Source organism: Equus quagga, chromosome 6, assembly GCF_021613505.1.
Source record: "Equus quagga isolate Etosha38 chromosome 6, UCLA_HA_Equagga_1.0, whole genome shotgun sequence".
NCBI lineage: Eukaryota > Metazoa > Chordata > Mammalia > Perissodactyla > Equidae > Equus > Equus quagga.
In genome coordinates this window covers 60,862,248-60,876,392 of record NC_060272.1, presented here as the reverse complement: position 1 = coordinate 60,876,392, position 14,145 = coordinate 60,862,248, and the positions used below count along the sequence as shown (strand labels likewise).

General features: G+C 40.1%; 1 protein-coding gene across 4 annotated transcripts in view; it reads left to right on the top strand.

The window, feature by feature from the left end:
* RCBTB1 (RCC1 and BTB domain containing protein 1) overlaps nucleotides 1–14,145 on the top strand; it is a 50,234-nt gene that overhangs the window by 12,529 nt on the left and 23,560 nt on the right. For 3 of the 4 annotated variants that reach the window (XM_046664675.1, XM_046664676.1, XM_046664678.1), the window contains 3 exons: nucleotides 6,713–6,788; nucleotides 6,898–7,067; nucleotides 7,439–7,589. In XM_046664675.1, the coding sequence (XP_046520631.1) occupies nucleotides 6,942–7,067; nucleotides 7,439–7,589 (277 nt within the window). In that variant the 5' untranslated portion in view covers nucleotides 6,713–6,788; nucleotides 6,898–6,941. The remainder of the gene's footprint in view (nucleotides 1–6,712; nucleotides 6,789–6,897; nucleotides 7,068–7,438; nucleotides 7,590–14,145) is intronic. The other variant, XM_046664677.1, reaches the window with a different exon arrangement.

Below are 14,145 nucleotides of genomic sequence, written 5' to 3'. Positions count from 1 at the left end.
TCTTTGATCCATTTTGAGTTTATTTTGGTGAATGGTGAAAAAGAATGGTCAATTTTCATTCTTTTACATGTGGCTTTCCAGTTTTCCCAGCACCATTTTTTGAAAAGACTTTCTTTTCTCCATTGTATGCCCTCAGCTCCTTTGTCAAAGATAAGCTGTCCATGGATGTGTGGTTTTATTTCTGGGCTTTCAATTCTGTTCCATTGATCTGTGCAGCTGTTTTTGTACCAGTACCATGCTGTTTTGATTACGGTAGCTTTGTAGTATGTTTTGAAGTCAGGGATTGTGATGCCTCCCGTTTTGTTCTTTTTTCTCAGGATTGCTTTAGAAATTCGGGGTCTTTTGTTGCCCCATATGAATTTTAGGATTCTTTGTTCTAATTCTGTAAAGAATGTCATTGGGATTCTGATTGGGATGGCGTTGAATCTGTAGATGGCTTTAGGTAGAACGGACATTTTAACTATGTTTATTCTTCCAATCCATGTACATGGAATGTCTTTCCATCTCCTTATGTCGTCATCCAGTTCTCTCAGAAAGGCCTTGTAATTTTCATTATATAGGTCCTTCACTTCCTTAGTTAAATTTACCCCAAGGTATTTTATTCTTTTTGTTGCGATTGTGAATGGTATTGTATTCTTGAGTTCTTTTTCTGTTGGTTCATTACTGGAGTATAGAAATGCTACTGATTTATGCAAATTGATTTTATACCCTGCAACTTTGCTGTAGTTGTTGATTACTTCTAACAGTTTTCCAATGGATTCTTTGGGGTTTTCTATATATAAGATCATGTCGTCTGCAAACAGCGAGAGTTTCACTTCTTCCCTCCCTATTTGGATTCCTTTTATTCCTTTTTCTTGCCTGATTGCTCTGGCCAGGACCTCCAGTACTATGTTAAATAAGAGTGGTGATAGAGGGCATCTTTGTCTCGTTCCTGTTTTCAGGGGGATGGCGTTCAGTTTTTGCCCATTGAGTATGATGTTGGCTATGGGTTTGTCATATATGGCCTTTATTATGTTGAGGTAGTTTCCTTCTATGCCCATTTTGTTCAGAGTTTTTATCATAAATGGCTGTTGGATCTTGTCAAATGCCTTCTCTGCATCTATTGAGGTGATCGTGTGGTTTTTATTCCTCAGCTTGTTGATGTGGTGTAACACGTTGATTGATTTGCGGATGTTGAACCATCCCTGTGTCCCTGGTATGAATCCTACCTGATCCTGATGTATGATTCTTTTGATGAATTGCTGAATTCTGGTTGCCAAAATTTTGTTTAGAATTTTTGCATCTATGTTCATCAGTGATATTGGCCTGTAGTTCTCTTTTTTCATGGTGTCCTTGTCAGGTTTTGGTATCAGCGTGATGTTGGCCTCATAGAATGTTAAGAAGTGTTCCATCTTCCCTAATTTTTTGGAATAGCTTGAAAAGGATAGGTATTAAATCCTCTCTGAAAGTTTGGTAGAATTCCCCAGGAAAGCCATCTGGTCCTGGGGTTTTATTCTTTGGGATGTTTTTGATTGCTGTTTCAATCTCTTTCCTTGTGATTGGTCTGTTCAAATTGTCTGCCTCTTCTTGAGTGAGCTTTGGGAGATTGTAGGAGTCCAAGAATTTATCCATTTCCTCTAGGTTATCCATTCTATTGGCATATAGTTTTTTGTAGTATTCTCTTATAATCTGTTGTATTTCTGCAGAGTCTGTTATTTCTCCTGGCTCATTTCTGATTTTGTTTATTTGAGTGAAAAATAAAATCTTTGGAAAAAAAAAACTTCACATTTTATTATTTGACAAGTCTAAATTTTTTTGCAGCTTCTAGAGTAAGGATTTCAATGAAATGTAGTTGAGCTATTTATATTCCTTTAAAGTGAAATCCATACAATTAGAATGAACTGTTAATACTTCTACGTCATGTTTAGGCAAATTTAGTAGATGTCATAAGACATCAGAGCTGCCCTAATACCACTCTTCTTGTGATAGATCCTTGTATTTCTGAGTCATTGTCAGCCACAGGGTTCTTAAGTCTGATACAGATTTCATAAAAGATTAAATGCTAGTTAATTTTTAGTGATTCCACCTGCTTTAGCTTTTTGGGTTAGTAGTATACATGAACACTTTATAATTTTGTGATAGAGGGTCCAACATTGTCTTGTGAAATTGATAGACTTATGATACTTAGTATCATTTTCTTAATAGTGGCAATGGCACAACTGCCCCGAGGAAAATGGGTAATTAAATATCTCACCACAGTAATTTAATTGTAGTGATGGTGGTGGTAATTTTGAGTTAATTAGAAAATTTTGGTGGTATTTCCATTTACATTTATATTGTGCTGCCTTAGTAAAGATATGTCACACGCCCAAGCTCAGGATTCTGATCTGTTGTTCTTTATAGCACATAGCACATGCTGGGTTTTAATACCTCCACAGAACCTCTCGGAGAACCTTACCTGAATTCTGAGGCTGTCCTGTTCATGTCATCAGCTGCCCAGGTTGAATGTAGTCTAAGGGAAGACATACTTTAGCCTTAGCAGTCTGTAGCCCTTGGCCACACCTTGTGCTCACACACTCTTGTGAGCTCCCTGAGGACAAAGGTCATATTTGGTCTCCAAAGCCTGCCTCCCAGTGGTTTTTCGAAGAATCAAGGAATGAATGACACTTATGAGATTTAACCAGGCAAATCTAGACAGAGCCATATTGGGGAACACATTTTTTTTTGGAAGTACTTTTTGTATTTGAAGCATTTTAAAAACAGATGCTGGTGTACATTTATGAGGCAAGATAAAGTCAGAAGGAAGTAATGTTGGAGAAGTTTAGCCATTGAAAAGTCAGGACTGATGTTCTCTGGAAGAAGAATCAGAGGGGTCCCCAGAGTTGAATACTGAGTATGCCACTTAATGCTCTATGATCTTGGAAAGTCATTTTGCCTTTGAGCCTCATTCCTCATCTCCTAAGAATGGATTGTGAGCTCTTTCTTACAAGAATGTTGTGAGGATTAAATGAAATAGAATGTACGTGAAGCTACCTAACAGTGTCTACAACAAAGCAAGCTCTTGATCATTGTTAGTTTCCTCCTTCCTGTTCTTTATTTGTTTTGCCTGATTGTGTTGCTAGGAGTAATTACCTGCTTGGCCAGCATTACTGCCCTTCCTCTTCTTGTGCATTCAGAAATCCCTCATAGCTTCTTTATTATATCTTGAATATACAATTAATAGATTTTTACAGAACAACTTTTTTGGAAACCCAGGCTCAAAAGGTAAGTGGCATGTCACTCAGATTGATTAAAAGTGAATCTTGGACTCAGACACAGGCCTCAGGACTCTCAGTTGTTTCCACTCTGCTGGGGCTATTGGTGCTTTCGCTTTTATGATGGGTATGGACATGGATGATATATGGCCTGGGTTTTATATTGACTGTTTTTCTTTTTCTGTATCATTGGTTTATTATAAAAGGATATAACTCAGGAACAGCCAGATTTAAGAGATGCATAGGGCAAGGAATATGGGAAGTGTGAGGAGCTTCTGTACCCTCTCCAAGGGCGCTCCTCTGCCCCAAATCTCCACGTGTTAACCAACCGGGAAACTACTCTATTGACTCTTAAATTACAAGTCTTTGGAGAAGTATCTTGTGAAATAAAGCTTCAAGTAATTCAGCAGTGGGTAGACACAGTACGTAAAATAAGCCGTCATTGTGAAAGACAGCTTGGTTTTTCAGCAGGTAACCACACCCTTGGGGCATAGTTGCCTGTAACTGTTTAATGACTTCAGAATAATTATTCTGCTGTCAGGAATTGTGCCATTTTGAATGGTAATATCCCTTTGTGTTGTAATTTTAAAAGTGAATCATATTTTCAGCTAATTCTTCCCCCCCCATTTATTTATTTAAAAGGTAATTGTATATTACATAAAATATTACATTTTAAAGATTAACTTTTACATGGTTCATTTTCTGGGAAAATATGCTTCTGGATTTTCTTGAAAGTTATCTACCTGTTTATAGGCATTTATACTGTTTCACTTCTTGTAATTCCTTTCCCTGTCTGTCTTGTAAGAGGCATAGGGCAGGCCATTTGTGGAGCTTCTTTTTTCTTATGTAAAAGGATGATGCATGAGCTCTTAAACAGATGAGACTGAGAGGTGAAGAGTGTGCACGCTGCCACTGGATTGTGTGGCTTCAGGTCCCGACTCTGCCACTTACTCGTTTGAGCAAGTTCTTAAAATCTCTTTCCCTCCATTTCCTTGTCTGTAAAGTGAGGATGAAATGAATTAAGAAATGTAAAACACTTAGAACAGTGCTTGGCACGTAGTGCTCAAGAAGTATTAGTTATTGATACTATAATTGTGATTATTTTTTTAAAGATTTTATTTTTTTTCCGTTTTCTCCCCAAAGCCCCCCGGTACATAGTTGTATATTCTTCGTTGTGGGTCCTTCTAGTTGTGGCATGTGGGACGCTGCTCAGAGTGGTTTGATGAGCAGTGCCATGTCCACGCCCAGGATTCGAACCAACGAAACACTGGGCCGCCTGCAGCGGAGCGCGCGAACTTAACCACTCGGCCACGGGGCCGGCCCCTGTGATTATTTTTTTAAATGATGCCCAACCTCACCCATCAAAAGAGAGACTCAAGGTGAAACAAACCTGAGACACCATGATAATACACCGTGTGGTAACATACATTGATGGTTATTTTATGTGTTGGTACTATGTCAGTAGAGGACAATTTGAAATAGCTGTTACAGGTAATATTAGACTTTGACCTGGCAATTACATTTTTAGGAATTTGTCTTAGAAATTTATGTGTAAGAGGGGCTGGCCCAGTGGCCAAGTGGTTAAGTTCGCGCGCTCCGCTGCAGGCGGCCCAGTGTTTCGTTGGTTCGAATCCTGGGCGCTGACATGGCACCGCTCATCAAACCACGCTGAGGCAGCGTCCCACATGCCGCAACTAGAAAGACCCACAACAAAGAATATACAACTATGTATTGGGGGGCTTTGGGGAGAAAAAGGAAAAAAAATAAAATCTTAAAAAAAAAGAAATTTATGTGTAAGAAAAGACATGTATATACAGTAATATATGTAAACAATAATTGCAGTATTGTTACTGTTAGCAAAAGACTGGAAATAAATGTTGCTTAGCAGAAACAGGTAAATTGTTAGATCGATGTAATGGAGTGCTGTATGTTCCATTGAAAAGAAATGAAGTAGGTGTACATGTGCCAATAGAGAATGATTTCCAAGATGTGCTGTTAAGTAGGGGAAAAAGCTTCCACACACACTTACGTGTAATGCTGTGTAAGTACACACTCTCTGGAAGGGATTAGAAGCAACTGCTAACAGTGGTCGCCTTTGAGGAGAGGTTGGGGAGGTATGGTAGGGAGATTGAGTTTTCTATGCTCTTTTGTACCATTTGAAACAAAATTTCTTAATGTATTTTAGTTTTTATCCTACCCCAAATCCTTTACCTGTTCCCACCAACACCACACACACACACACACACACACACACACACACACACACATCCATCCATCCATCCATACACCCATGCAAGCACACTTTTCGGAACATTCACATGTTATTTGAGGAGTCTGGCTGTGCCTGTCCTGATGGTGTTTAATGCTTATTGAATATGTGGTTTGATAACTTGGGGCATAGCAAGCACCTGACCTTTGTCATCCAAGTTGGTGCTGTTGAGAAAAAATATCCCTGGATGGTGGAAATAGGCCTTGGCTAAGTATGCGCAAGCCTGAGGCTTGCTCCATGGATGCTGTCAGAGGCGCTGGAACCAAAAAGACCTGGGTCTTGAGCCTGCCTCTCTGCTATTTTTAGAGCTCTGAGAAGAGGGTGAGTAGGAAGGAACTTGAAGAGTTCTGTACCTCATTAGGAAACTCTGGTTGTATTTATCAGCCATTTGGTTCTATTTTCAGTTTCCAGAGGTGAGAGCCAGAATAGAAACTCACTTGACGTGAAAGGGTTTGTGCTTGTGCAGCCCCCTGGAATTTCTAGAAATACTTTTTAACCCGAGAAGAATTGGAGCCATGACCAGGATTCTTTGTATAAAAGTCCTTAAACAGATCAAGTTTAAAGTTTTCCGGAAATTTATACATATCTTTACTTTTTATAGGGTACTGTTTAAGCTAATTGCTACTTGCATGAAGGTTGTAGTCATCAGCTCTAACACCAAGATTGGGGTGAATTGTTTTACCCTCATTCATGGTAACTTTTCTCAGCGTGAAATGTCTGCATTTGTGTAGAAAGTGTGGACATATAAATCAGGACCAGAATGTAATACTTTCTTATAAGGTTTCATCCAGTAAATCCTGGGCTGGTGCTTCTTCATGTTTTTGCCCCCTGAGCTATCTGAGGGATGTTCCATTCCCATCATCAAATGGTGGCTCCGTGTGGCAGTGATTTTGTACAAGGGATGGGAGTCTTCCAGTGCATGGTCGTGGGAGAGTGGGGAGGTAGAGGTAATGATTCTGATTTTATAATACACACACTCCTAGTTGAGCATTAACTGTCTTAGATAAACTAATATTGTAACCTTTAACTTTATCTCAGTACTGTGGGGAAGAAATCCCTGACGGGAGACCCTGATTTCAACTGGTTAGCATGTCTACTCTCCATTTTCTGCTGTCTGGGTGCATATGAGCATGTATGTACCAGATAAGCACTGACTTGTGAGTGGGCAAGACCAACAACTGGTTCTAGCAAGTTGTTCCCCCCTTTACAGGAAAAGGCCCGGGTGTGGAGGTGGAGGAAGGATTGGACACGTTGCCGGGGAAAGTGAGCGATCCATTTAACCAAAGGCAAGTCGTTTATTCTGGAATTAGCTTTTGTTTCCTTTTATTAACAGTCGTTTTTTTAAGTTGGTTTAGTGGTTAATTTTTTTCTTGGAATCCTTTTTGTTTGTTACAGCAGAGATGTCGGCTTGTTTATAGGAATTACTTGAAGCCAGAGTCATGGTGGATGTAGGAAAGTGGCCAATCTTCACTCTGCTTTCACCTCAAGAAATTGCATCTATTCGGAAAGCGTGTGTCTTTGGCACCTCAGCCAATGAAGCACTCTACGTTACTGACAACGATGAGGTACGAATCTCTCAAAACCCAGAGTTTTATTTTAAGGCTCATTTTGGAGTTGAGCTTTAAAATGTGTAGTTTGAACCCTAAGAAAAGGTGGAGGATAAAGAGAACCTGAAATTCAAGAAGACTGTGTCTTGAATAGAATTTGTCTTTTCTTTCAGTTTCTCAATTTAATAGCCCTCTCCCCCTACTACTCTTTGAGTTTCACAGATAACCAAATATTCTAAAACTTAAGAACTGTCCGCAGAGGTTGGATTTTCCTTAACAACCGTATCAGTCTCTTCCTACCTACTGAGCTGTCAGACTGAACTTGAGTGTGTCTTATTTTCAGAGTAACTTTAGGCCAAATGACTCAGAGAAAACTATTTGTTTCCTAGGTCTTTGTATTTGGACTGAACTATAGTAACTGTCTAGGAACTGGAGATAACCAGAGTACACTTATACCCAAAAAGCTGGAAGCCTTATGTGGAAAGAAGATCAAAAGCCTTAGTTATGGGAGTGGACCACATGTTCTTCTCAGCACTGAAGGTAAAGAGGGAACAAGTCCATCTTTTCAGTTTGTGGGAAATGGAGCAGTTAATTCTAAGCTAAGGGGAGGTAGGGCAGTATCAAGTAATTAATTTGGAATGGTTTGTTTCTTAATTTCTGAGGGGAAGTACACAAAGCAGGTAAAAGTTAAATTCAGGCTAACTCTGGAACAGCCATAGAATGACTTGCAAATTAAGCAAACTTCTGAGGGTTTAGAACTTATGTAAAGCTGTGGAAGATTAGATACAGCAAATGAAGGGGTCCTTCAGCCTAGTTTTTCAATGGATTTGTGGTAGCGAGGCACCTTTCAGGTTTTACTTGAAACATTTTCATAAATGCAGATAATACTGGGTTTCCTTTCTTTGTGTAGTTTCTGAATCTTGAGTTCAAGAAATCATAGTTTATTCCCTGGCATTCATGTGGGTGCCATATGGAAAGAACGCAGGGTAGATTCTTTTTTCTGTGCCTCCCCAAGGTCACTAAAGGAGGAGACTGTGCATTCTTCTTTGCTAATTGATCTGCACTGTGGGCAACCAGAACTCTCTGAGAATCTGTTATGTCCACGCTAAGCTCTTCCCGTTATATTTCAAGCGCATTGGCTCTCACTCTCTCTAGAAGAGGTCTTTAGCTTTTTGTTGCTAATCCTGTAGGGTGGCCTTTGGGGGATGGTTTGCTTCTCTGCTTTTTCTGTCTCTAGACTGGGGAATCACAGCTTCTTTGGATGTTGCCTTGAGTCTCAGTATTGAGCTTTTTAATTGCCTTTAACTCATAGCTGAATCCACTCAAGTTCTCTGCATCTTTCTCAAGCTGTGAGAGCTAGATCTGAGCGTGATCGTCTGGTCTTGAGCATAGCGTGAGTATAACTGGTGTTGAGTATAGTGAGGTGGTTATCTCCCTTCCGAGTTGTGTAGTCGTGCCTTCTGGCGTCACACTGGCTCTTTGAGGCACTTACTACTTTGCTGACTGGTTTAGCTTGTCATCCCTTGTGTCCTAATGATTTAATTTTTTCCTAACATATCAATTTTAACTAGTCATTGATTTCTAAACATAAAGAACTGAGGCATTTTTTAGAGCAAACATACTAAAACAGATTCTTGGTTTTTTTCAAACTGGTGGCCTTGGGAAGTTATAACTCTTCTTTTGCAATTATTTTCAGAGACTAGGTCATATATTTTAACTATCTTGAGTGTTACTATTAAGATAGATATAAATAAAATATAAATACAAATAAGTGGTCTTCTTGTGGGAATATTTTTCTTTTTGTTTTTAATTCAATTTTGATTGTCATACATTTTACATAATATATATTAAACATGCTATACATTATGTATCATATGTGTGTATAATATGTATATTATTATGTATGTATATTCATGAGTATTATATGTGTATTACAAACAATCAAATAGTTTTAAAACAGTTTAACACTTTAAACCATCAAATAGTGTATGGCTTTTAGTAAAAAACAGAAGGACCTTTCCCTCACCCCTCCTCACTCTTAGAAACTGCTCTTTAGGTGGAAAGCTTTTAACTTCTTCAAATGTGTCTTCTGATTTTAATCTTAATTTTTTAATTAACATGCTTATAATACTGCTATTTCTGAATTTCAATTTCAGGTATTTATCCTTTGACTTTTATAATGACAGATAGAATTTAGCTCTCTTTCCTCTACCTTTCCTCCCCTTATCCTTTCAATACAGTGATATCACCATTTTGGTTAAATCGATATTCAGTGTTTACGTTTTTAGGACTCTGTGAGTCTTATCTATAGCTAAGCCATCTCACTTCTTGTACAACTGTTTGTTTTCCTAAGGTTCATTGACTTATCTGTACATCTATTGTTAATGTATATCCAGACTCTTGTATACAGCAGAATTTGTGGCTTATCAGCCCATCTGAGTGTGTCAGGTCATGTCCGGAGCCCTCTGTCCTGCTCAAGGCTGGACTGGTCACTCTAGGCCTGCTGCAGAGCTGTCAACCTAGAACTTCATTTCACCATCATCCTTGGAAATCCCTTCATCTTTGTCCTTTGTGGATTCCTTATCTTTTGTGTCCTATGTCTTCCTCCTTGGATTGTACCCTCATTTGGGTGAAACACGTTCTCTAATAGTTTCCCAAGGAAGCAGATGTGAGAGAAATCTTTGAGACACTGTCTTTTTTTTTAAAGATTTTATTTTTCCTTTTTCTCCCAAAGCCCCCTGGTACATAGTTGTGTATTTTTAGTTATGGGTCCTTCTAGTTGTGGCATGTGGGATGCCGCCTCAGCATGGCCTAACGACTGGTGCCATGTCTGTGCCCAGGATTTGAACTGGTGAAACCCTGGGCTGCCGAAGCAGGGTACATGAACTTAACCACTCGGCCACGGGACCGGCCCCGAGACACTGTGTTAAAGTGTCTTTATTTTACCCATACAATTTATCAGTGATTTGGCTGGGCTTAGAATTCCTGCTTGGAAATCATTTTTCCTCAGAATTTTGAAGCCATTGCACCGTTCAAGTTTCAGGGTTTGGTGTTGAGAGTCTGATGTCATTCTGACTTTGCTATTTTGCATATGATTGTTTTTTCCTCTTTGGAAGCTTTAAGGATCCTTTGTCTGAAGCTTTCTGAAATATTCATGATTATGTATTCTGGTGTGGGTACTTTTTAATTTATTGTCTTGGTCATTCTATTGTCCCATCAGTCTGAAAATTCCTTCATTTCTAGAAAATTTTCTTATAATATTTCATGGATAATTTCCCTTCTTTGTTTCCTCTGTTCTTTTTGGAATTTTTCTTAGAAGGAAGTTAGAGATTCTAGACTGATCCTCCTAATTTTATTATATTTTCTCTCCTATCTACTTTCCGGGAAATCTCTTCAACTTTATCTTACAATCCTTATATCTAATTTTAACATTTCTGCAGTTACATTTCCAAATTCTCTTTCTTGTTCTCTAACTGTGCATTTTTAGAGCCTCCCGTTCTTGTTTCATGGCTTCAGTGTCTTTGGAGGCTGTTACAGATTATTTTTAAGTTATCTTCTGTTCTCTGTGTTATTTCTTTTTTTTTTCTTTCTTTCAAATTTCTTATTTCTCTTTATGCTTTTTGCTGTCTGACTTTTGCGTTAGAGGCTGTCTTTGAAAGTTTAGTGATCCTCGGCTGTCTGTCCACAGGTAGGAGCCAGGCGCTCATACACTGGGAGGACTGTCTTCACGGTGGGACTCGTCACGCGCTGAGCTTCACTTCAGGGAGATCATTAGGGATGCTCCCATTATCAGTATATGACTTTCTGCAGGGTGGAATCCTCCAGATTCCTGACCTGGATATGTGTTTTTGCTAACTTTCAGTGAGCAGGGGAAGGGCAGGGACCTCAGTACTCCATATGTTGTCTCCCAGTTCTCCTTTTCTCACTACAGCACCTCACTGCTGCCTTAGGGCCTCTCTAGACTATCTTCCAGCTTATGTTCACTGTTGTGTTATGTAGGGTAAGGGAGGGAAGCAGGCTTGGGCAAAGGGAGAAGTTGGGCTATAGTGCAGTGATGTTAAGAAATTCACAGCAAGTAAATGCTGTTTAGTCTCTTGTCTTTTTCCAGGGCTGGGGAGGGGTAGTTGCCTGACCCTGCAGGAAGAAGATGAAGATTTGGGGTCTAACTCCTTCTGTTTTTAGTTGCATCCTGCCCTTGCATCTCCTGTGGCCCCTGGTCCCTCCAATCCCTGGACCTTCCTGAGAGTCCAGGGCTGCAATTGACTTCCCTTTTTGCAGATGTAGGTGTCACCTTCTCTGGTCAGCTGTGTTGCTTACCATCTCCGTCTGCTTTCCATCTTCCCAGATTTTGTTGACATCTCTCATGTTGTGTTTTCTTCTCTATTCTCCTTGTCCTTGAGTGTTTACACCTTTTTGTTGTTGTTCCCATTACTATCATTTCAGTAGGGCTTGGGAGGGACTAAAGATAAAAACATGTGTTCAGTTCTCCATGCTTTACTGCCTTGCATGGTATTTCTAAAGGGCATTTTAGGAATATTTTAACCGGTGCTACGTTATTAAATTGAACTTCTAGTCCCACCTGTTGACTACTCTGAAGATCAGTATTCATTTCGGATTATTACTTCACATACAGACCTAGGGCTTGTGGGTTTCTTTTTGTCTTCTGAAGCAATATTAAATTAGGTTACTTACAAAATTAATTGTTTCTGGCCACTTCTCCAACTCAGTGTCCAGTCTCTGAAGGCTAAACTGAGTTTCCTTGAAGGTCAGACATTCATGGGATACTTCTTTGCCTCTCTTTACACTCTCCCTTCCCACTCCCACTCTCCCTTCTAGCCTGGTATTGCTTCACTGTCATATCTTTGGGTAATTTTGCTCATCTCTTAAGCTTCAAGTGATCCTGAAGTGTCATCCTTGGTCTGTTAGAGAGCAGGGCTGGGAGAGTAGACTCTGGTGTCCAGTTGGATTGGGTTGCTTTGAAGGCTTCCCGAGGAATTAGGACTGAAAGCCATCTTGGGAGAAGTTCTCTTTTCCTATGCTTCATCAGGTAAAAAGGGAAAAAAGATGTATGTATACTGTTTTACAGTTAGTAAAATAATGTATTAATAAGGAAGTAATTGCCAAGGGCAAACCTGGAGAGAACTGATGGCTGAGAATGGGCAGCTGGCAGTACTCCTAGTGTCTGGGGAATAAGTCCCTAATCCTGAGGGGCCTCTAGGTGGCACAGCACAGCATTCACTAAGTCTCTCCCATGCACTGCTCAGGTCCACATCTTCCTATGTGTTTTGGGTGTAGCTCCTCCAGGATTCTGGTGGATCTCTTTTCCTAGGGAAAACTTAAAAAAAGATCATTAGTGGGACGAATGACAGCCTCTGTGCTGCAACTGGTCTCATGCCCACAACTGATGCTCATCCCCTCCTTCCTCTAGAACCCCTCCCAGATTCCTCTCATGTTTGGCTAGCTCCCGGCTCAGGTGTCTTACCTAATTGCATGACCCAGACTGTTATCCTTGAGGGGCATGCGCCCTTGACCAGGCTGTGTACTCTGGCCATGGCTACTGCAGCTTTCTATTTACCATCACTATTGGGCAAGTGTGTACCAAAAGACCACCAAATGTCACTCTGTGCCAAGCATACTCTCTCAGTCCCTGTTACATAACAGCAGTCTTCCTGGTCCTGCTGATTAGGTCTGTTGCCTCTGGCAGGAGGGTAACTCCCCTTCTTTCCTGTTGGTCCTTTGACTAGAGGAGCACAGAGTGGCTATGGCAGCCATAACTTAAAGTTCAGTGGGATTCTTGCTGTGTCCCTTAGTGGGAGTGTTCCTGCTTAGGGAACCAGGACTTATAAACCTATAGAATGTACAGTCGTAGGGACCGGAAGTGCAGATTCCCCAAGTTGTTCACTGGGAGTGATGGTCAGCAGGGCCACTCATATATCCACTTTGGTTCCTGTACTCGTGTGGTCTCCCTGTTAGGGACACAGCACCATGTAGTAGCCATTGATTTAGGGTGTAAAGTTTACCTTGGAGGGTGGCATCCCATCCTTACATGGTGTCATCTCTAGGCCGATGCCTCAGTTGTGCTTTCGGCCCACTTGCTATCACTCTCTCCAGCTGGCATCTTCTGGATGTTGCAGTATTTGATAGGACCAGTGAGCCCCGTGGTCATGTCAGCACTACTGCACTCTTTTGCTATAAAATGGGTCCCTTGGTCTGATGAGATGTTTTGTGGGATCTTGTGTCAGTAGAGTAAATACTCTGTTATATGTAGAGTCTCATCATTATGAATGGCTGCTCCTTCTCGGATGGAGTGGGTCCATTGGAGTCACCTTGCTACCAAATAGCTAGTTGGTCTCCTTGAGGGGTGATGCTGTATCAAGGCTCTGCATTGGTCTCAGTTATTGGCATAGTGGGCATTCAGCAAGTGGGTACTCAGCCTTGGTGAGTAGGAGTGCGATCTTCTGTTACTTGTACTTTTCTTCTTATGAGTGAGATTGAGCATCTTTTCATATAGTTAAGAGCCGTTTACATTTCTTGTATTGTGAACTGTTGATTCATATTTCTGTAGGGGTCTTGGTCTTTTTCTTTTGTATTTTTAGAAGCTCTTTTTATATTAGAGATACTGTCTCTTGGTAATATAAATTATGAGTATTTTTTCAGAGTATTTTATTTTTTTCTTTGCTCGTGGTTGTTTTTTTCCATGTAAAGTTTTTTAAAATATGTAACTAGATTTATCACTCTTTTTATTGCTTCTGGATTTGAGTCATAGGAAAGCTTTCCCTCCTCCCAGGTTATAGAGAAATTCACTAATTTTTTCTTTCTAGTTCTTGTTTGGTTTTAGTTTTTACATTTAAATTTCTGATTCATTGGGAAGTTCTTGTGGTGTGTGGCGTGAGGAATGAATCTAATTTTTCAACATGACCGTCCAGTGATCTCAACCCAACTTGTAAAAAGTTCATTTTCCCCCAACTCACGTAACTTTATTTCCATTTGCAGTTGTTTTATTTCTAGACTTTCAGCTCTGTTCCATTGGTTGGTCTGTCTGTTCATGTCCTAGAGTTAATCTTAGTTTTAGAAACTTTTAATAGGTTTTAATCGG